The sequence below is a fragment of the Pygocentrus nattereri genome, chromosome 8 (assembly GCF_015220715.1).
Source record: "Pygocentrus nattereri isolate fPygNat1 chromosome 8, fPygNat1.pri, whole genome shotgun sequence".
NCBI lineage: Eukaryota > Metazoa > Chordata > Actinopteri > Characiformes > Serrasalmidae > Pygocentrus > Pygocentrus nattereri.
The window spans coordinates 20,208,614-20,232,726 of record NC_051218.1 but is presented as its reverse complement, the minus strand read 5'-3'; the positions used below and the strand labels follow the sequence as shown (position 1 = coordinate 20,232,726).

The window sequence follows — 24,113 nt, the reverse complement described above, 5'->3', positions numbered from 1 at the left end:
ATATTTACATAAATGTACATATTTAGGTATGTAAAATATGTGTTAACTTGTTTTTACTTAGAAACACCAGAACAAATGTAATTTAACCAGGGATGTACAAACAATTATATATGATTAGAGAAACACTCAAATTATTAAAAAGATTGCTGAGGCTGAGTGAGAGTTAGAATGAGTATTAGGTTTAGGGATGTGGAAAACATTAAACTAGTAGATATTGAGTTGAATAGATGTATACATGTGTACATGTGTAGTTGACTGGAAGTTAAGAGCAGGGTGAACATCTACAAAGCTAATAAAGCATGCCATCCGCATTGTTTAGTCATATTTATTGTTTATGAGCACAGGGCACACTGGCATTTGCTGAAGATCAATAACCATTATTGTTTAATAAAACAGTGGCTGTCATGTCATGGCACATTAATTGTGATTGCATTGCCAGGAAGTGACGCAGACTGCTTGCATATACCATATGCACTCCCACAATGTACACAGATGATTCACTGACAAACAGCATTCAAGCTTGATTGTCCCTAGTAGATTCAGCACATTGCTTGCCTTGCCATCTCTGCCATAATTGTCATCATTTCAGTTCTGGAGAGAGAATTCATGGACAGCATTGATTTTTGTTATTCTCCCCTGAAGAATAATTACCTAGCATATCACACAGAAAATCAAATAAGTGGTAGCGCCATTTATCTCAGGGGTTTGATGTATTATGCATGGCAAACAGGGTTTGAAAATGCTTTTCCTATGGATGATGCAAAACATGCATGTGTTTGCATGTACTAATCATGTATGGATGGCTGTATGTATGAATTTTACTTTAAATTTTATTGAGCCTTTAACTGGTATAGAACCTTTAGTTGAGGTTCTTTATATTTTAAAAAGGTTCTTCACACTGACGCATCTTATTTACAAAGGAAATGCTCTTCTAAGAACGCTCCACTGAAATGTACTTTAGGACCTTAAATATTTAAAGTACCCATTTCATGGAAAATACTCAGTAATTTAAAACAATTTGACATTGTATCTAAACAAGGTTTCAAAATGTTACATTTACTTCTCAGTTCAAACATTTCAAACCTATTCTGAATTCACTGTTTTGGACATGCCACAAAAATCAGTACACTTACAAATCTTTGCCTATTCAGCCTACAGTAGTTTAGCACTGCCCATTCACAATGAAGTTATACAGAGGGTTTCTGAATAAGGGAATACTGGCCGATCAGAACAGATTTACAACCCCATTTCCAAAAGGTTGGGACACTGTGCAAAATGTAAATAAAAATAGAATGCAATGATATGTAAATCATGTATACTGTATTTCATTGAAGGTAGTACATAGATAACATTAAACGCTGAAAGTGAGAAATTGTATTGCTTTTTGAAACATATTTTTTTTTAATTTGTTGCCAGCAACACGTTCCAAAAAATTATTTTAACTGAGAAGACCAATTGCTGTAGTTTTGAAAGTGAAATGTTTTCTTGCTTGATAAAGGATGTCTGTTGGTCAACAGTTCAGGGTCTCCTTTGCTGAAGTTTTGTTTCATAATGCACTAATGTTTTCAGTGGCTGACAGGTCTTTTACTACAGGGCCATGCTGTTGTAATGCATGCAGAATTAAATTTGGCATTGTTTAGCTGAAAGAAGCAAGGCCTTCCCTGAAAAAGATGGCAGCTTATGTTGCTCCAAAACCTGTATAAATTTTTCAGCATTAATGGTGCCATCACAAATGAGCAAGTCACCCATGTCATGTGCACTAAAGCACCCTGGTGCTGGCTGGTTTTTAGCCTAGAGGACACGATGTCCATGAATTCTAAAACATAAAATGAGGCATAACATTTTGTCTGATCCACTTGTACCAGTGCAACACACACTAACACACCACCACTTCGGTGTTCCTGCAGTGCTGAGAATGATCCACCACCCAATAGTACCTGCTCTGTGAGTTTCCATGGGGGTCCTGACCACTGAGGAACAGGGTAAAAGGGGGCTAACAAAGTATACAGAGAAACAGATGGACTACAGTCTGTAATTGTAGAACTAAAAAGTGCTGCTATATACACTGCTCAAAAAAATAAAGGGAACACTCAAATAACGCATCCTAGATCTGAATGAATAAAATATTCTCATTGAATACTTTGTTCTGTACAAAGTTGAATGTGCTGACAACAAAATCACACAAAAATCATCAATGGAAATCAAATTTATTCACCAATGGAGGCCTGGATTTGGAGTCACACACAAAATTAAAGTGGAAAAACACACGACAGGCTGATCCAACTTTGATGTATTGTCCTTAAAACAAGTCAAAATGAGGCTCAGTATTGTGTGTGGCCTCCACGTGCCTGTATGACCTCCCTACAACGCCTGGGCATGCTCCTGATGAGGTGGCGGATGGTCTCCTGAGGGATCTCCTCCCAGACCTGGACTAAAGCATCCGCCAACTCCTGGACAGTCTGTGGTGCAACGTGGCGTTGGTGGATGGAGCGAGACATGATGTCCCAGATGTGCTCAATCGGATTCAGGTCTGGGGAACGGGCGGGCCAGTCCATAGCTTCAATGCCTTTATCTTGCAGGAACTGCTGACACACTCCACCCACATGAGGTCTAGCATTGTCCTGCATTAGGAGGAACCCAGCGCCAACCGCACCAGCATTTGGTCTCACAAGGGGTTTGAGGATCTCATCTCGGTACCTAATGGCAGTCAGGCTATCTCTGGCAAGCACATGGAGGGCTGTGCGGCCCTCCAAAGAAATGCCAACCCACACCATAACTGACCCACTGCCAAACCGGTCATGCTGAAGGATGTTGCAGGCAGCAGATCGCTCTCCATGGCGTCTCCAGACTCTGTCACGTCTGTCACATGTGCTCAGTGTGAACCTGCTTTCATCTGTGAAGAGCACAGGGCGCCAGTGACGAATTTGCCAATCCTGGGGTTCTCTGGCAAATGCCAAGCATCCTGCACGGTGTTGGGCTGTGAGCACGACCCCCATCTGTGGATGTCGGGCCCTCATACCATCCTCATGGAGTCGGTTTCTAACCGGTTTCTAACCAGTTTCTAACAGACACATGCACATTTGTGGCCTGCTGGAGGTCATTTTGCAGGGCTCTGGCAGTGCTCCTCCTGTTCCTCCTTGCACAAAGGCAGAGGTAGTGGTCCTGCTGCTGGGTTGTTGCCCTCCTACGGCCTCCTCCAAGTCTTCTGATGTACTGGGCTGTCTCCTGGTAGCGCCTCCAGCCTCTGGAAACTACGCTGACAGACACAGCAAACCTTCTTGCCACAGCTCGCATTGATGTGCCATCCTGGACGAGCTGCACTACCTGAGCCACTTGTGTGGGTTGTAGAGTCCGTCTCATGCTACCACGAGTGTGAAAGCACCACCAACATTCAAAAGTGACCAAAACATCAGCCAGAAAGCATAGGTACTGAGAAGTGGTCTGTGGTCCCCACCTGCAGAACCACTCCTTTATTGAGTGTGTCTTGCTTGTTGCCAATAATTTCCACCTGTTGTCTATTGCATTTGCACAACAGCTGTGAAATTGATTGTCAGTCAGTGTTGCTTCCTAAGTGGACAGTTTGATTTCACAGAAGTTTGATTTACTTGGAGTTATATTGTGCTGTTTAAGTGTTCCCTTTATTTTTTTGAGCAGTATAGTAAGTGGAGCTGACAAAATGGAAAATGAGTGTAGAAACAAGGAGGTGCTCATAATGTTACGCCTGATCGATGTATGTTGCTGGGTTTTAAAATGTTTCAGATATTTTGGTGATTTCCTAAGTAACAGTAAATTAAAAAATCTCAGTGTCCATCAAAGCCTGTTAAATAGCTCAATGGCTTAAGCACTGAGCCTTAAAGCCAAGAAATAGTGGCCATTGCTGGGGCTGTGGGTGCAAGTCACTGGACTGTTTGTTTGTTCAGGTACTACGGGTCTTGAAATAGGACTAGCCAGAGGGAGAGAGTTAAAGGAGGAAAATGGTGGTGAATTCTTAGCCGTGCTGGAGGCTCCTGAGTGGAATAGATCCTGTCAGCTTCTCTATTCAATCCTCCCTGGTGGATGGAATTGGAGATTGGAGTGTGCAGAGGAGAAAGAGGGGGAGGGGAGGGGAAAGTAATGAGATGGAGCGAATGAAGGATGGGGAACAGAGAGGAAACCACAGAGAAGACAGTATTTAGAAAAAAGATTGGAGAGAATGGCAGGAGAGGGGAATAAGGTGAGGCATCAAAAAAGACATTGGGAGACAAGAGGGGACTGCTGGAAAAATGGCTGGGGAGGAAGGGAGGCAACCAAAGAGAAAAATTGCAATTGAAAGGTTCAGATGAAAATGAAAAAGAATGATGAGATGGAGAATTTAGACCTCCAGAAAGTAATATTTAGCCCGCCCTTTAGATATGGCACTAATTATACACAGATTAGACCTGGGTGAGTGGCAAAATGTGCAAAACAAAACAAAAAATAGACATAAAGTACAAGTCATTCCTTTCTCAGAAGGTGTTTCTGAGGAAATTAGATATCAGATCATCCACTTAAGAAAGAAGAAAGTTTCCAAAATATAAAGTAGTTCAAAAAGTGAGTAAAAGATATAGAGAAAATGGAACTTCTAACAACTGTGCAAGACTTGGTAGATCACTACCACTGTCACCATCAGATCACCATGCGAGTCAGGAGACAATCAAGCATATGTCATATGGCTGTCATACTAATGCACTATGTCTGGTGTACTATGCTTGTTTGGCACTCTGTGTTGTGGCCTTTGATTTGATTTCCTATTTTAGTTGTGTAGGGAAAGATTAGGGAAGGAGATAAAAGAAGAGAAATTGCGTAAACGTAGCCAGACGATGAAAACACACTGAATGTGCATTTCCTGTAAAATGCAGCACTACATTACAGTCTTCATCTCCGCCTCTCATGAGAACACTCAGACATCCACACGCACATACCTCACGTCCCAGCGCACACATGCAAACTCCCTCTCAACTGCACACATGCGCGCATTCACGCTCATGCTTCACAGGCATGACACTGTCTCTACCCATCGGGGAAGCCCTGTGTAGGAAGATGGAGAAGGGAGGGAGGAAAGGAGGGAGGGGCAATGCAGGATTTCCCAGGGCGCAAGAGAAAGAGAAGAAAGAAAAAAAAGAACACTCGCATCACACAGCTCCCAGCAACGTGACTGCGGATGCTGATACAATTATACATACGGATAATATCTGTGCCAACACAATAAAAAATCTCCTACGTATCTACTCTCTCGAGGATGGATAGATTCAGCTATCAACCGTGAACGTCATCCTCCCCTATGTCGTCTCACATCATCATAGGTTGCTTTCTTCTGTGCTTATAAGGAACACTCCAGCATTTTCCAACCTATTCTCTCTCTGCAGTGTTGCTTAAGCATCTGCCCACTGACTTCTACTACAAATGTCTATCGAGTTTTTACTAAGTACAGAGAAACATCTAATGTTCACGTCCCTGGTGATCATATGCTACAGAAGAGGCAGATAAAAAAGATTAGAAATTCCTGGAATATTCCTTATTGCTGTTACTTGGATCAGTTGTTCTCAGTCTTGGTCCTGGAGAATAAGGATCATTAGGCAGGTAAATTTTCATACACAAGAAATTTGCATGAGGAAAAGTCCTCATGCAATGCTGTACAGGACATAGAGAGCAGGAGATGGAATCAACCTGCCACGCATGTTTTAGTGTTTTGCCTGCTGCAACACACCCACTTTAGCTCAGGCTTGCTAAATCTATTTTTACCTAACATCTTATTGGTGATACATTTTGAAGCTTTGGCTTAAAATCTGCCCACAGAGCAGTTGGGCTACATGCATGTCCATCTTTCACATTGTAAAATATCTAAAAGAGGCATGATGCTGCATGAAACAATGGGGACAAGCTGGGATTTTCAAAGCACTGGGGCGATGTCCCACCATTACAGGCCACTTTTTTTCACAGGGTTTTTTTTTTTTTAGTAAAAAAAAAATGTAATTTTTTAAGCGATACTGTTTTGATCCCACAACCGGGGAAATTCCATATCCGCATTTAACCCATCCATGCAATTGAAACACCACATACACACTAGTGAACACACACACTAGGGGGGCAGTGAGCACACTTGCCCGGAGCAGTGGGCAGCCCAATCCGCAGCGCCCGGGGAGCAATTGGGGATTAGGTGTCTTGCTCAAGGACACCTCAGTCATGGACTGTCGGCACTGGGGATTGAACCGGCAACCTTCCGGTCACAGGGCCAGATCCCTTACCTCCAGCCCACACTCTCACTAACCTCACAAATTACTGGCTTACAGTCATATGCAAAAACTTTGAACACTCTGGTCAAAATATTTTTGCTGAATTTCTTTGTTAAGTTCTTAGTTAACACAGCCTCCACAGGGAACAATATTATATCATTAGCAAATTTTAGTGCATAATTTATTTGCTGAGCTTAACATATTGGAAAAAATAAAACAGCGTTAGGATTAGGGCCAGGGTTAGGGTTAGGTTTTGAGTAAGGTTAGTAACATAATAACAGTACACCTACATAATGTAAGTAATGTATCAACAGGACATCAAGACCTTTGCTTCAATGTATTCAGATGGTTCACTACTGCTACTTCACTGATATGTTGTTGATGTGTTGCTAATAATCTGTTAAAAATTAGTTAATCATCTACCAAGGACCACACCAGATAGTGTCACCAAACTTTTGCACAAGCCACATTTGATGCCCCCCTCCCCCACCAAATGTGTTACTTTGAATGACTAGTTGAAGGAGGAGATTTTTTTTTACATTATCTTATATTTTTAAAAAATGATATTAGACCTTTTCTCACCTACATTTCGTTGAAGCACTGAACTCGCCAAGATCTAGGACTGTTTATTTGGTGTGTTAGAGTAGGGAAAACACCAGACCAGAATACTCCACACTCTTAAAAAAGATGGTTCTTCAAGCGCTCTTTAGTAGAGGCAATGGTTCTATGTGGAACCATGCTTAAATGGTTCTTTGCATGGTGAAATGGTTGTTCAGATTAATGGAGAATGTGTTGTATGTGGTTCTATACAGAACATTTTTGAAAACTATTTTACAAACTTGACACTGTAACAGAAGAAATGTAGGACCAGAGCTGGGAAACACTGCTTTGAATAGATGTGGATATTAATGTTTTCCCCTCTAAATGACTGTGGGTGAGGCAATAACAGGAAGTGTGTGCAGTTTATCTGAAGCAGTGTTTACCATATCTCCTTGTCACCTTTTTCTTCTCATTTTGCTTTTCTGTCTCATGCTACACCTTAATAGCATCATTTAAAGTCCATTTACTAACACCACCACTCTCCCATTGCTCTCTAAAAGGCGAGGGTGGGTGCTGACACGTGACTTTTAGTGTTTCTGTGCAGATAACTTTGTGCAGCCGGCAATGAAATGGCATGAGCAATTAGAGAGACATTTTCCACATATTTCGCATCTAATGCACTCGTTTTCACACAGTAATGCACTTTGTGTCGAGGGCAAAGAGATTGATTCAGGATCTTCTACACAAGTGAGCATGCAGTGAAGCAATTACAGAATCACGTGGACTTTCAGGTGCTGATTTTTCTTTTCTACTTTTAATAGTGTGTAATCTTTAACTTTTAAACAGCTTTTAACTTTTAGATGCATTGTAGTGTTTAGTCAAGCTATTTATCTATTTGAGGACAAACAGGAAAATTTGACTGAAATAAACACAAGTGTATTAAACCTAAACACCAAATAATTATTTGTAGAGTAATTCTTTTTTCTTTAACACCAGTGTTTAGCTTATAGTCAAGCTTTCTGTGCAAAAGTCAAAGATGAGTCCAAAATGGCTATTGAGGCCATTCACTGTCTTAAAAAAAGCAGAAAACACACACATTTAACAGAAAAGTACTCAGAAGCTTCAACAACTAAATATAATATCAGGTTTTTCAGTATTTAACCTCTTAAAATCCCAGGCTTTTTATTCAGTAACCACATGGACGACAGTGCAAACTAGCTGAGTTATTATAAGGTTATAGAAGTGTTCAGTAAAACTTTGGGCCTGCCAGTGGGCCCATGGCAATTTAAGGGGTTAATAGGTCCACGTTTCCACTCTTTTCAGGAGACTTGTTTACACTTTTTTAAAGACATTTGCAGGGATAGTTGTCCACACTTCCAAAGTTCAGTCTTTGAAGTTGGTTGTATTTTCTGCTTCTCCTGATCAAAAAATCAGGAGGTTGAGGTCTGGACTCAGGCCATTCAGAGAAAAACAGCAAATCCTTTTTGTTATTGGTAATTTTATTTTATTATTATTTTTTGTGTGTATTTACTTTTCTCAGCAACAACTTTGTGACACCTACACATCCTTTCAGACCCAAAGCATTGAACGTGAATGGAAAGATAGAAACACTTGTGTATCTTTTTTCAAATCTGAAGCGAAAGTCGAGCTTGATTTCTTAATCAATTTTTGATTATCTCTAAAAAATTAAAAAACAAGAAAAAAATACTGTTTATCTGATGGTGGTCTAGTGTTTTGCACAGCTGTTAGATTAAAAAGATAGAGAAAATGAGGCTGCTATTTTAACCCTTCTTTCAAAAATTTTGCATTGTTTTATCATTTATTTTCCTTTGACTTCCTCTCACAGTCATATCAAAACCTGTTTTTGGTTTTAATTTTAGGTATGAATATTTCATAATCAATGGACTACAAATAATCAAAAACATGGTGTTCCATCCATGTACATTAAGGTTAAGAATATTTTTTCTTTTTCCTGTGAAGTTACCATTTCAGAGAAAGCAAGGTTTTGTTGCAAAAATGGCAATAAGCAGTATGAACCTTTGTTCTATTGTAATGCCAGTCACAATGTTTCAGTGTTAATGTTATATAAAAACACAACCTGTTTTGTTCCTTAGAGGTCTGAAAGGGAGCTAATAGTTAGATCATCAAATTGCAGTGTCTCATTCAAACAGGAGTTGAAACCTGAAACTTACTAACTGGGTTTAAAAAATGACAGAAACTACATGTTCCTATAAACAAAACCAGTGATAAAGCACATGTTGTGTGGTGAATATAATGAGGACAGAACATAGACTCTTGAGCAATGGAAGAAAGTGATCGATTGAGATGAGTCACTTTTTACTGTTTTTCTCCAGCTTTTTTCTTTGTAGAAAAACCTTCTGCTTACAGTGCCTGCTCCTGTATGAAGTGTGTCTGTTGTTCTTGAAGAATGGTCCAGTTTCCTTCAAGAAATTGTTCATAATGTGTATGGCTGTGTTTCCGGAAGTGAAGACAAAGACAAGCCAGATCATAACTCTCTGTACCTTCCTTATGGGGTAATTCAGTGTCACAGACGAAACAAGGCTGCTGGCTAATCAGACACACAGTGGATTCAAGTGGATACATCTGTTTTGGACAGTAGTACAGCATGCTGACTTATAATGACAGGGCACTTATGGTTTTGATGTATGGACAAGAAGCTGATAGCAGAAGCGCAGGCTTTACTGACTTGGGCTGTATTGTTCTGTAATAATTTTTTTGTTTTTGTCTGAAGCAGCAGTACAGCAGTGTGTGAATCCACTAGTTGCCATGTAACAAGGGCAACCTCCCACCCTTGTTCTCTCAGCATTTGATGTTACTGTTTTTGTTGTTGTTATCATAATTATGATTAATTGTCCTCTGTAAGACAGGGTTTAATCCAATCGTTTTCAGAAAGCAGCTTTGTGTTCTGCGTTTGTGCTCCAACTTTTTAATTAATATGACCTTCTGCTGCAGAATTAACCGTTACCATTGACAACAGAATGTTTAAGTAAGTGGGACCAGAGTTGGCAGTAATCAGTTTAAACTGTGAAGAGATCAGGGCTGTCTGTGAGTGGGGGTTTCCTTTTGGGCTGGAGAGACTGATACAGGCTGTGTCCAAAACTGTGGCCTATTCACTATAAAGGGAAGCTGTTTGTATTGATGAAAACATAGTGGAGGGCATGTAGTGTAATAGTACAACGGATATAGCTTAGCGGATACATAATACCCATAATGCACTGCAGACCTGAATCAGGTGTATTTAATGAGGCAGAGTGCTGCAGTCTGCAGTGTTTTGGCCTGCGAGGACTAGAGCCTGATACTCATCATTTAGTGGATTTATCACAGTTGGTATAAGTTAACTATTGCTTCATTCCAAGCTGTTTTTAAGTTATGAGGTGGATAGGGTAGTAAGGTTAGCTGTGGTAACAGATTAACAGAGTTTCTCAGAAAAACTGTCATATGTCAGTGTACAGTAGCCTTAAGAGTTGATCTGTACCTGATCTTTTGACTTAGTGTTTTCATTTTGCATGTTTTTGTACAAGATTTAATGTCCTATCAGTTACAGTTAAGTGGCTGAGATAAAGTGGCCATTTCATGTAATGTGAAACACTGTACAAAAACTACTTTATATTTGACTATCCAAGTTTGGTTAACCGTATTGTCACTGTCAAAACAAAACCCTGTATCTTTATAGAATAATAAGAAAAACTAAGCTTCAAACAAAGTTAAAATAATACATTTTTAAAAATCAGTCATTTTGGACCATTACTGTTGGCCAGAGTACTCTTTTTTCATTGTAGGGAACTGGTAGAATTTAGGGTCTCACCTCAAATAGTGAAAGAAAAGCTGCGCCTTGCTGGCTGCCTCTGACCTGAAACAATCTTGGGTTTCACAGCAGTCATGCTGACTGGAGATGTGCCTACCATCCTGTGCAAATTGATCTCAGCGTGTTTACCTGGGATGAGACATTGATCCCGAGTGTTGACCCTGTGTCCCCGAACTTTGGATAGTGTCATGACTCTTTCCCCTCTGTAGGACAGCCACTCTGAAGCATGGTTCTGAGCCCATCTCATGTCGTCACCTTCATTTGAGTGTTGGTCCGTTCTGTCCAAGGTACTGAAGTATAGCATCAATCCAACAGCCCGTCTCTGGTGAGGAGCGATGTCAGTGGACACGTTTGACATCGGGAGCATTCCTGACACTCTGTGTGTGGGTACTTGGTGTGTATGTGTGAATCACTGAGAACAGAATCTCTGCTCGTGGTACTCAAGACGCCTCTGTTCAACTCAAGGCCGACAGATGGATGGTTGACATGAGGCAGACTACAGCTTCTCAAGGATGCACAACAAAGTGTCCTTAATGAAGGACCCATTTACACAGACTCTATTTTCGTGTGCAATGTGTAGTAGTCTGAGAAAGAAAATCTTAAGAGGCTTTTTACACCTGTTTGTCTCATGCATCCTAAATGTCATATTTATTACTTATTATTAAAACATGAGTGTAAATGTACCCAAAAACTATTTTAAACAGATTTAAACCTGATTTCTTAAAGCACTTCTGGAGTTGGTCCCAGTGGTCCCCATCCCAGTACATTACACTGTAAGACAACGTTGTCCATGACGGCAGTGCAATAATCTGATGCATGGAACTGGAAAAAACAGAACGAGGAACAACACCCACTATTAGTTGTCATGCATGAGCTGATTTACATATATCAGTCTTCAAGGCATGCTGACAAAAACAGCCTGTTTAATTCTAAGGGATAAAGCAAGGTTGGAAATGCTAATGTAAAAACGAACTATGACTGTTTTTGGTATATAAAACCACACAAAGATTATAAGTTGACCACATCTTTACTCCTCCAAACATGGAACTATTGTGTAAGTGACAGTAAATCACAGTAAATTCTCTTGATTTGAATGCAGTGCAGGAAGTGCACTGTTAAGGCATCTGTCAAAAATAAAGGCACTTTAGCCAAGTAGATAAATCTTATATATACAGGATGCAATGTGGAGGCTTTATAGATTGTCATGTGTATTGTGGGTTAGTATCTGAACAAGCAAAGTAGTCTTACAACATCCACAGCTTAAAGTTGATAGTTTAACAACTCTTGACACAAAGATGTTTTATTGTTTCCTTATTTCCCTGTGGACAAATTCCGAACATACTATTTCCACTTCATTTGCTGTTGTGAAGCAATGGAGATTACAGCTAGGAGGCCTTCAGGTCTTCTCATTCATCTTATGTCCTGAAGTTACTTATAAACCAGCTACATTCTCAGGGGCTTTAACTAAAGTTAATAATCTGATTTTCACCAAACAGTTGCTGTTTTAATTCACCTAACCAACACCAGAGGATTCAGTCACTCTGTAGTCAGCTCTTAGCTTGAGTTTGTAATTCAACAAATACAATAATTATATAGTGAATTGATATACTTTTTATTAGATCCAATATGTGCTATATTGGTCCACCTGCAGTAGATATTACTATTGGGCTTGTAGTGGCCTTAGTTCATGCTGAACGCTTTAACGAGTAGGGTATGAGTAGGATAGCCTTTGAAAACCAATTAGTGGCTGCTCAGTAAAGAGAATCGAGAGGATGTGGGATGATACAAAGTGCAGTTGCTCTCTCACCATTGCACTGTACATTGCTAGCTGTTGCTAAGAACACTTGACAATTGGCACCTGACCAGACCTTCTGGGAAGAAACTTTTGTCTTAGTGAGAAGCCATGTTCCTGTTGATCCAGCAGTGCAGGGTCTGTGCAATCACCTGAAGACCAACTTAGCCCACTCTATTATATGATAGAAGAGTAGAAGATGTATGTGGAAGCATGTAGGAAAACAATGAAGAATGAATATAGGGAGGTTGTGATGGACTAGAGGAGATGTTTGAGAAAAAAAGCATGTATGGAGCGACATGGAGGGAAGATGTGGGGGAGATAGGGTTTATCAAGAAAATGGACATTTAGTGTGATTATTAGGTGAGGAAGACAGGCTTGATGGAGGTAACACACAGTTCACATGATTTTTGTGTTTACTGGGTTGTCTTTGTCTAATATTAATAATGTTATGATCTGAAACATTCAAGTGTGGCAAATATGCAAAAATTTTGTCACAGCCCTGTATGTCTAAATCTATTTTTTTATGTATTATAGTGGTTGTTTTCACTTTTTTTTCTTTTTTTAACCACTCATATGAACCTGTGCACCTGAGTTTGGTTCATTTGGCCAAGTGTGAAAGCTGTTAATGAACCCATACCCTGTCCAGAACATTGATCACTGGTCCTCCAGTGGTCTAGGATTCACATCAAGTGAGCGTAGTGTGGTTCCCATGTCTGAAAATTATCCACACTTGACATTAGATATCCAAAAAAAATTGCTTCCATGTTTGTTTTTCTCTTTATTTTAAAGTTTATTTTTACTACAGCATGGTCCAAATAACTTCTTTTTTTATTTAGCTGCACAATTCATCACAAATGAATTACCATATTTGTTTTCTTTAGTAAATATGTGATATACCAGTGTTGTTTTAATAAATATAGAGTGCTGAGAGCATGGCATCCATGCTTATCAGAGTGATGTTTAATACAGTGACCTTTGTCCTGTGTTAATATAATGAAATAAATAAGAAATTAAATAATGATGAATTATTTTAAAAATATTATTAATAATTAAATATTTTATACCGTGACCTTCGTCCTCTATTTATAGAGTAAAAGGAATAATTATTTAGTAAAATGAATAATAATTGTATACTCTGATATTAGTCGTGTGGTAATACAGTAAAATCAATAATGATTTAGTCAAATAAATAATAAGTTAGTAAAATAAATAATAATATACTAATATAAATAATAACTTTATACAGTAACCTTTGTCTTTTATTAATAGAGTAAAATAAATATTATAGTAAAATACATAATAATTTAGTAAAAGAAATAATAATATAGTAAAATAATAAATAATTTCATAACTTAATTAACGATTTATTAAAATGAATAATAATTTGGTAACATGAATAATATTTTTTATACAGTGGCCTCAGCTATATAGTAAAATAAATAATAATTCATTCAAATAAATAATAATATAGTAAAATAATAAATGATTTAGTAAAATAAATAATAATAACCACACACTTATTATGGTTTGAGTGTTGGCAAGTAACATATAGAACTGCACAACTGGTCCACAATTTGAAAAGAATTCTCTTGTGTGAAAACAAACCTGCTATGATTAGCTAGAATTGATCCAGGGTGTAGACTCAAGAACGATCAAGTGTTAAACTGCTGGCTAAAGCACAACTCCTCCTTTAACATTATTCCCCTGATTTTGCATTTTACAAGTGCTCTCAATACCTCACCTGACTCTGAGAAAACGTCTTCGGCCAATAGAGTCCTCACCTGCACTCTTCTCTCTCCTGTTCCTTTACCTTCCTCTTTCACTCTGCAGGAACATTTCACACCAGAGTGCAAGTTTAAGGAGTCAGTGTTTGAGAACTACTACGTGACGTACTCCTCCATGATCTACAGACAGCAGCAGTCGGGCAGGGGCTGGTACCTGGGCCTGAACAAGGAGGGAGAGATCATGAAGGGAAACCACGTGAAGAAGAACAAGCCTGCCGCACACTTCCTACCCAAGCCTTTGAAAGGTGAGATGCTTGTTTATTTGATCTTTCCTGTCGCCAGATCTTAAGTTGATTTTAGTGAGTATGATAATCTTTTACAGAAGACATTTAAGTGGAAAAGACTTTCTATGGTTTAAATGATTGTAGCTTTTTTGGCTGGTTTAGCACTTCAGATTACATTCTGTAAAATTTATCTTAACCATTAACAATCACAAACAATATTTTTCATTAAGAAAACACAAAAATAGATACTTCACTTCTGTGTGAACCAGTTACACGTGAGTTGCCTACAACATAATTTCTGTGCAACTTGGAAGTTACATACAACACATTCAGTTAAGCCCTAGTGGCCGAATTAGCAGGTCACAATTTTTGATACATGGTATTATAAGTCATCTTCATAGTGACATTTATATATTTGCATTTTTAACATCTTTATGTTTCTTCCAGCTGTCCTGACATACTTTTTATCTATATTTCTGTCTTTCATCTTTCTATCAAGGGTTTTACACACAAAACCTCATATATATAGTATATGTTAAACCTTTGAAAATTAATGTTTAAGTAGCCATTGCAGTTACAGCCTGCTTAATGTCTTACTCATCCTGTCCTAAAAGCACTATGTCTGTCTTATTTTCTGCAATAATTTTCATCTTTTAGATCCCAAATTAATCTGAATTCTGTGTAATATAAAGGACAACAAGAGAAGAGTAAATGAATCTTGCAATGTACATCATATTGACAGCAGACTAAAGAAAACTAAACACTGTCACAAGCAAGCAGCTGTTATTGTTAGCTGGCTAGTTAACACAGCTGATTACATGAAAAACGTTAGCCTCAAGAAACTCGTATTTTCTGTTCTGGCTCAGGAAACTGAGCTATCAACATTGACTTGATAGAAGGATCTTTCCTTCAAACATCTAAGAAACCATCTTTTGTTTTACGTTCTTGTCAACTGATATTGTAAAATCAATGGTTTGAAAGTATGTCATTTGATGTGATTATACGATGTAGCTTTGAATGGGTGTTGCATGAAAGTTGAGATGCGAGCTGTTGCGGCTGAGTTTAAGGTGAGTTGCAGGATACTTTGCATTGTGCTGCTCAGGTGCAATTTAGTACAACTAAAGTTGCATGAAAGTTTCAACATGTAATGGCAACTTTACAGTCTTGAAACAAATCAGTAATAAGTACATCAAGGTCAATGTAGACATGGACATAACTCCTCTGGCAGCAGATTTAAATAAATTAAAGAGGATGAAAATAAAGTCTCTGAATGTGTCACTGGAAAGATGTTAGGTTTCATAGGGTTTATCACTATTCATGGTGGATTATTACCAGAGGAGGTTCTGTAATATAATGTAGGTGAGGCCTCCATCAGAGTTGAGCGCTAGGAGGCAATAAAGTGTGACAGAGCCAGTGACTGCGTCGTCTCCACCAAAAGGTGCAAAAGGTTGTCTGTTACAGAAATGGTAAAGCACCAGTGCAGGCAGCTGGGCTTTTTGACAACACAAGGGCCATCCAGGCCACTGCTGCAGGTACACAGAGACAGAGAGAGAGCACAGAGCAGCAGAAAAAGTTGTGTTCAACAACAGGAAAGAAACACAGGGGCTTTCATCTTCAAGCCAAACACTTTACCTGTCAAAAGAGAAAGAACAAGAGGCAGGGTGAGAGAGAAAGAGAGAATGAGGGAGAGACAGAGGGAGGAGTGCAGAAGACTCAGCACAAATTCCAGCCCAGTGAAAAGAAGAGCTGTCAGTGCAAAAAAAAAGCACAACAAATATGGTGATGAGGGCCATGTCGTGACATGCTGTTGCTCAAAGTGAATCTGGCGCAATGCTGTTCAGCTCTGATTCTGCTGTTTCCAGAACAGAAATGTGGGGGAAACACAGGAGGTTTTGATTTGCAGCTGAATGAAAAGTGCAGTGTGTGCACTTCTTGCTCTACCTGAAGTGTGGTGTCTTCACTCAATGCCTCCTTTAGACATGTGTATCATAATGTATAGAAGTGCTGTCTGAACTAGTGCCAGTGAACAATGTTATCTTTGACAGTTTGTAAGACAGTGTCATCTTTGACAGTGAGTGTTGTAGAGCTGCAAGTGAATTCATGGCTGTTTGAGGGCCCCGTGTCTGTGATTTGCTTGGAAAATGACAGACATGCCTCAAGAAGGAGGGCTGATTCCACAGCAGTGGCTGTATTAATCCAGGTGATGTTATATAACCTAAAATTTAAAGCATTAATGGTTCCATTTCTATACAAATGAGTGAAAATGACAGATTTGTTAAATTGCTAATAAGGATAAATTACCCGCTCCAGTGCTTTAGGTCAATTATCATCAAAATGCATGTGCATTTTGCACAGGTATTTTTAATCAGCTGCCATTTGAAAGTGTATTCAGCATATGAATGCATATTTATTCTCAGAAGCAGTGCAGATAAGAATATCTTATTTACCTTAATGTGGTAATTCCTCTGAAATGAGGCTAGCTGGTGAGAGGGGGATATTTAAAGGTGTGAGCTGATGAATGGTAATGAAATAGAGGATTAGGATTAAGGTTCTGGCGTTTAAAAAGAAACAGTGTGTCTTCTGATGTTACAGAGCGCGCATACTGCTGATGGTTTTAGGGATGGAAGATTGTTTAGTGAATCATCATTTTTTCCATTCAGCTAATGAAATATATGTATTTGCCTTACAGTCTTTTTGTAACTTCAAAAAAGGTTTGCACTCCAAAATTTCTATTTATAAGTGGCATTTTTACATGATGTCCAACACACAAAACAGTTAAATAGGGTTGATTTTTTATGACAGTGACAATTTGAAGGCTGATGGATATTGAATGGAAACTGAATCCCTGAAAGATAGGCACATTGAAACTAATTCAAATTCCTGCAGTTTTAATTACTAGAAATGTCTATGTTTCAGAGATGCAAGAAATGTTCACCTGGTGCATAATAACTCTTGACTAGCAAGTCTTCTGGAAGACCAATTAGGGAACTGTCAGTGCACCGAGAGCACGAGCTCTACACTGAACTCTCTCTGTAGAGAGCAAGTTGTAAAGAGAGTCACTGGCAGCGGAATACATAAAGGCACCCTATGGAGTTACCTACTTTACTTCCAAGAAATATAATGGCCTGTCTGCTGCCACTGTGCACAGTCTGCTTGCACTGAGGGAGTCTACAATCTCAAGCAATTTGCCTGTTAGGAAAAACCACTAGAAAAGTGCTTTGAAGGGATGCTGTCAACAGATCAACTGTTAATTAGCAAGCCTTTAACTTCTCTTCTTTTGACGGGATTGTAGACGTAGTAGAATATATGGCTTTACTTTAATGATGAGTTGGTGGTGGACAAACCTCAGAGACAGCATTACTGAGAGTGCACCGATAATGACCAGCCTTCAGTCTTCCAGTCTCCTGCAATCCCCCCAGAGAGCAACTCTGAGCACGGTCGCCCTGCAGCCCTGCTAATACGTCAGCTATCGATTCTAACAGCGTTCCACTGAAGTGCTGTATTGATCGCCTGTTTTAGGCAGAAAAAGCTTTGTGTGAGGAAGTATCCCTCACTGTTGCAGCCACAGTTTAGAAGACCAGACAGCATTTAGCTGAGCATAGAGCTATGATGTACAGGCCTCGAGATCACAACTGTCCTCAAGCTAGCATCTGAAGTAACATGCATTGCCTAAACAGCAACAAGTTAACTTAGAAATACAAATATTTCTTCAGAGGCAAAAGGCAAGCTGCTAAAGCAGATACTGTCACATGTGAACGTCTGAACGCCTCCAGTCAAATAAAAAAAGTTTTGTTGACTACACTTCTTAATCTTAACAGCTTTTACAATTCTGAAATGGACATCAACACAAACTTAACATCAGTCTTTCACAACATTTCTTCTCTTTTTGTTGTGAGGGCAGGCAAGCGATAAGGCAAAGAGAGAGTATGGTGTAACACACATAACGAGTTTTAACCCCGAATTAGAACTCAAAATCCCAGACTTCCCCCATTATAATGTTAAACAAACAAAGCTAAATGGGACCAGACCTTTTTGTGCTTTTACGTGTGGTAAAAACGCAAACAGGGGCTGAATTTGGGGTTGAGTAACACAGATTATACAGGGAGAAGCTGGAGAATATTTCACTACAAACTGGTAACTGAACTGAAATTACATGTAAATAAAGTGGCTTGATGTCAGGATCCAAACATTATAAGAATGAAAAATTTTCCCATGTTCAACAAGCAGCTATTCTCTGTGGCATACATGCATCTTTTCAGCTGTATTTGAATCTGGGCCCTGTTCACAATATAGTGAATTATTTTGGACTCCTGCCATTTTGCAGTGGTGTCCAAAAACATAGTGCGTAAGATTTACAGCACTCAAACAATCCCACAATGTGCCACAATAAGTAGTGTACAGTTGACGTAACCTAGCAGATATTAGAAACCTATTGTTTGGTTTGAAGATTCACACACAACCTCTCTGAATACAATTACTAGTGGCGGGAATCTCTAGGATTCAGAGGGCTGCGATGCGTATTGGTGTTGTAGAGAGATGGGGGATCGCAGTGTCAGTAAAATATCTTTGAAACGGGACATGTGCAACATGGCATGAAAGCCCTGGTTCTTAAAAACTGAGAACTGGCATGCAGACTGCAAGACACATAGCAATGCAGTCTTGCCTAGCGAATGAAAAGGTAAAGACAGAGATTTCAGACAAACATTTGGAGACAAATGGACTTACTCGCATTTATAAGCACTGCAATGAGAGACATTTTAGAAGAAACTATTAAATTTTTAAGGAAAAGTGAGGAAAGTAGCTATAGCTAAAGCTTAAAGCAGAGCAGAGTAAGTCTGTGTTTTTGTTTACAATTGTAGCCTATATTAGGACTTTAGCACATACTGAGACATATTGGACATTAAATGTTGTGGCTCCCAAAGTGTCAAAGTGTCTAACATTGTCAACTCTTGACCTAGTCTAGCTTTTAATGCAGAGGATGCCTGTCAGCATTCTTGCTCATCCAGTTGTGTTTTTGTTATGTGCCGCCACAGACTGCCTGGGTGCTCCGCACTTCCAAGTTCCACCTTTTGTGTTTTGTCAGCATTATATTATCAATTAAATATTTAGAAAATCGATTTTTACATTTGTGAATCGATTCAGAATCATTCACATCGCGATGCAGTTGATTTTTTTCCCCCATCCCTAATCCATATGTAATGGATGTTCTATCTAGTGTAAAGCCTCCTAAGTAAAGTAGTTTGTTGCTGCTGTAAAGGGCAGACAAAGTCGCTATTAATACCCTGATTATAGAAGAATTTGGATGAGCAGGTGTCTGCAAACTTTTTGAGCTCTAGTGTATATCCATCTTAAAGGCACAAAAGCAAAAAACAGCCTGACACAAACCTACACAATCATCATAAGTTAACTTTAGAGAAACAAAGAATGTAGAGAACTGAAGAAAAATGTAGTCTATAGGCTCTTCATGCTGAATACACACATGTGCACAATGCATCTTTCACACTTCTAGTGCCCATGTAATGAATGAATTTAGGACCATTAAACAACTGTGTTTGCATACAGTTGGTTAATTGCTCACCTCCACATTTACCTCACCTGTGCAGTGAAACATCACATACACACTAGTGAAGACACACACTAGGGGACAGTGAGCACACTTGCCCAGAGCGGTAGGCAGCCCTATTCACACTGCCTGGGAAGCAGTTGAGGGTTAGGTGCCTTGCTTGAAGGCACTTCAGTCATGTACTGTCGGCTCAGGGGATCGAACCGATGACCTTCCAGTCACAAGGCTGGTTCCCTAAACTTTAATAACATTTAAAGGCTGTCACGATGCTCTAAATGCTGTGCTTGTTGGCTGTTCTTGAAGTTATTAGTGATGTTCATTCAGCAAAGATACATTACTCTCTTTCCCTCTCTTTCTTGTACTCTCTCTGCAGTGACCATGTACCGGGAGCCCTCTCTGCATGACCTGACTGAGTTTTCGCGCTCCGGCAGCGGTACGCCCACTAAGAGCCGGAGTGCCTCAGCCGTCCTCAACGGAGGCAAAGCTGTGAGTCAGAACGAGTCCACGTAGCCCAGCTCACCCGGCCCAGCCCGCTTTACCCTACGCCTTCACCAAAACCTCCGGATGCTCGTGACTTCACGCAGACTTCTCTCCAAAAAAATGAAAACAAAAATAAACATAAAAAACAAGAAAAGGAAAAAAGCTCTCAGTGGTTCAGGACAAAGACAACCAACATTACATAGCAACATCAGACCTTTTCTGAATCTAGAGTACCGCTCTGTTTTGAGTTGGATCGCTGTAGGTTTTAGACTTTTACTTTAACACCACGGTGACGTGAAATGAAAACTGTAGCCTTCGATATGACTGGGCATTCAGCATAGTCCCTCTCAGGTTGGTATTAGCACACCACACTGAGTTGGGTTTCTTTTGATTTCATTAAGGATCACGGGCCGAAACTAGGTCTCCATGCATTTGTTAGGAGATGAGAGCAGTGAGCGACGGTTTAACTGCTTGGGTGCAAGGATAAAGACGCACCCCTGTCCTCCATGCTTCCCCAGTGTGAAGCCCCTCATTGCGAGGGGCAGGCACTAGCCGCTAGCTCTCCTGCATTTTAGTGCACTTGCTAAGAGGGGTTAACCCTCTCCAGCATGGAAATCTTAAAGCCTGCATTGTGCAAACTTCAAGGGAAGGCACGCCCTCTCAAATTTAGCATCGAGAGGTACGCAGCGTGACCCTGCTTTGCTAATTGTTTGAATTAGCCCTGAGCATTTATTACTTTTTAGCCCTTTGTTTCCTTCGCCACGCTGCAAAAAATTACAAGCAATTAAAATCATCTTAAATGTAGTCAGTATAGCTAAAGTGTCTTATTATAAGGTTGTTGTAAGAACATTATGAGATTATTTAACTTATTTCTAAACATTGTCATTTATCTAGATAAATTAGGATAATTTAACCTCCTTCAACCATTATCTATCAGGGCTGGGTTTCCTGAAAGCATCTTAGCATGAAGGTGATCCTTGAATGGTCTGTCTCTCCCAGTTAAGTTGATCATTATAATAAGATGCTTTTGGGAAACTGGGCTCAGTATGGGATTTAGGGTTAATTTTACAGGATAAACTTACATAAAACTTAAAAAAAACACACAAAAAGTATCTAAGAAATAGGTTTGATAATCTTACAATACTTGCACTACAGTCTCGCAATGAGAAATGTTGCATATATTGACTAGATATAAGATTTTTTTACTCAACAAGATGTCATTTTTTGTAGTGCACCCCAACCCACCCCAACATTCAATGTTTTTTTGAGGCTTAACCAGTGAATGGAGATTCCAGCACACCAAAGACAAAAGTGTAAGAGAGTCCCTTTAAACGGTTGATCCACGCCAGTATACATAGGCATGCCAGGGAGTGATGAACTGTAATGCTTGTTGTGTGGGCCTACTTGTTTGCAGAGAAAGAGGTTGGAGGTGGGCTGCTGGCTGTGCGGAGGAGAGGGCTCAGTATTTTGGAGATGTGCTTTTACTGATGTGCGTGGTGTGAGAGGACTGTTATATGTTTCCCTTCTTGTCTCCTCTGGGTCACATTGTCTCTGTCTAAGCCCCTTTAGCCCGTCTGAGTGCTCGTCTTCTGCCTCACCCACTCATGACTATACTGTCCTTCAGCTGAAGCTGGTCACCATTTACCAGGTGACCACTAGGACAAGGCGGGACCCAGATCCCAATCCCTCCCCCAACCCTGGACTCCATTTCGTGTATGAGTAACTTATTGTGATGATTTTCTATAAAATAAATAAATATATTAAAAAAATACTGTGGAATTTTAGGTGGCTTAACATTTTATAGCATATGTCTTATTTGTAAAAGTGAAAAAAAATATTGAAAATGGAGAAAAAGAACAAAAAAAAAACCTCTTGTACAGAGCATGTACAAAATCAAGTTGTGTACAATGAGGACCCTTTTTGTGGGCTACTGTATGTACTCTTTCCCTCTGGAAACATAATTTCTTCATGATGGCTACAGGGGGGCTTTTCTCTTGGCTGTTTCCTTCTGGGCTTTTCTCTTTTTTTTTTCCTTTCTTTTTTTTTTTTTGATTCTTTTTTTTCCAACATATCTGTTGCATGGGAGACAGCAGGAACTGGAGGAGTAGAGCTGCATGATGTAGGCTATGTGTATTAACCCCATGTTGGATCATGTGTTCCAAACTACCAGGAATAAACCGGAAAACAACACGTACTGATGGGCGCTCTGCCTGGTACCTTCCAGTTGTTTCTTATTTGTTGTATACACAAAATGCACTGAATAAAATGTTTATATTAAGCTATACTTTTAAAACATGGCTCCTTGTTTTATTTAACTTGTTCTGTGTGATGTTTATTAAATCTCACGGTCAAGGACCGACCTTCATTTTCATTTACATTTCCTGTCATAACAACCATTATGCTCAAGTTACTCATTTCTCCATGTCAGGAAAAAAGCAGGAAAATCTATTTAACAGGCAGTTACACAGAAGCCTCAGCAAGCATAATTACAGTTTTTTTCAATATTTGTTGTTTCCACCCTTTGCCTTCCACTCTTTTCAAGACTCTTGCTTTCAGTTTTTTAATGAAATCTGCAGGGATATTTTTCCACACCTCCAAAGTTCAGTCTTAGTGGTTGATTGCATTTTCTGATTCTCATAATCCTCGTAAGTATGCCCAATTATAAATTGAGACTTCCCTAGGCGAGTTATCTTATATCTCCTCAGAACTGTGTCCTGAAAATTGAAAAACCTGTACTTTATGGTGATTTGAAATAAAATTAAAGGTTGTCAAATTTTTGCACAATAGCAAAAAATAAGACATGGAATTTGAATTGAAAATACTATTTACACAGAAACATTTCTCAGGGTCTTTTTTTCAGTGTGAATAGAAGCAAAACAGCATAAGCTGTAAGTTGTGGGAGAGATTTGCTGGGAGAGCAGGTACTGGTGGATTTGCTCTTTTATGTTATCTGGTGGAAGGCACTGTGGAGTCAGCCATATCCTCTGCTGGACAGAGATGAATCACCCTGAGGAGCCTGTGTGCTTTAATTGCCTGCAGAGACAAGGCTCCCGGATAGCACATATCTTGAAAAGTCATTTTATGTAATGAATCAATATTGGTACGGAAAGCCCAGTGGTCGAAGCTCAGTGGTGTGGAATAATGCAATTGAGTATGAGTGTGCAGAGCTGATTGTGATAACACAAGACATCAGTCCTAAATCCACCTGCAAATCAAGCAGTGATGAAAGAGTGCACTTCCATACACCACTGCTAAAGTTTAGTCTAGAGTTTATATACAGATGGGGGACAAATTTAAGGAAAATTTACACCTTAAGATGCTCTGTGCCATGAATACAAATGCTGAGGAGGCCCAGTTGTCCTCAACTTTGGACCAAGATGGCAAGTGAAAAGATCTAAGTGACTTTCAAGGGCTCATTATTGGGGCGCAGACAGTAGGAGTGTCAGTCGCTCACAAAGCCTTCTCAACTGGCTAATGCTTCAACAGGAACAGTGGCTTAACTGCATCTGAGTTTAGATCTATGGGGAAGACATCAGTAAACAGAGGTGTGGTCAAAAGTGCACATTCAGTGATCATGCATTGGTTCAATATGTAAAGAAAAACAGAAAAGCTTTCTCAGGTGACTGAGAATGTCAGTGCACAATGTGATC

General features: G+C 39.5%; 1 protein-coding gene across 6 annotated transcripts in view; it reads left to right on the top strand.

The window, feature by feature from the left end:
• Positions 1-22,756, top strand: part of fgf13a (fibroblast growth factor 13a) — a 191,327-nt gene extending 168,571 nt beyond the window's left edge. For all 6 annotated transcript variants that reach the window (XM_017707112.2, XM_037540497.1, XM_037540498.1 and 3 more), the window contains 2 exons: positions 14,243-14,441; positions 20,357-22,756. In XM_017707112.2, the coding sequence (XP_017562601.1) occupies positions 14,243-14,441; positions 20,357-20,493 (336 nt within the window). In that variant the 3' untranslated portion in view covers positions 20,494-22,756. The remainder of the gene's footprint in view (positions 1-14,242; positions 14,442-20,356) is intronic.
• The last annotated feature ends 1,357 nt before the right edge of the window (positions 22,757-24,113 follow it).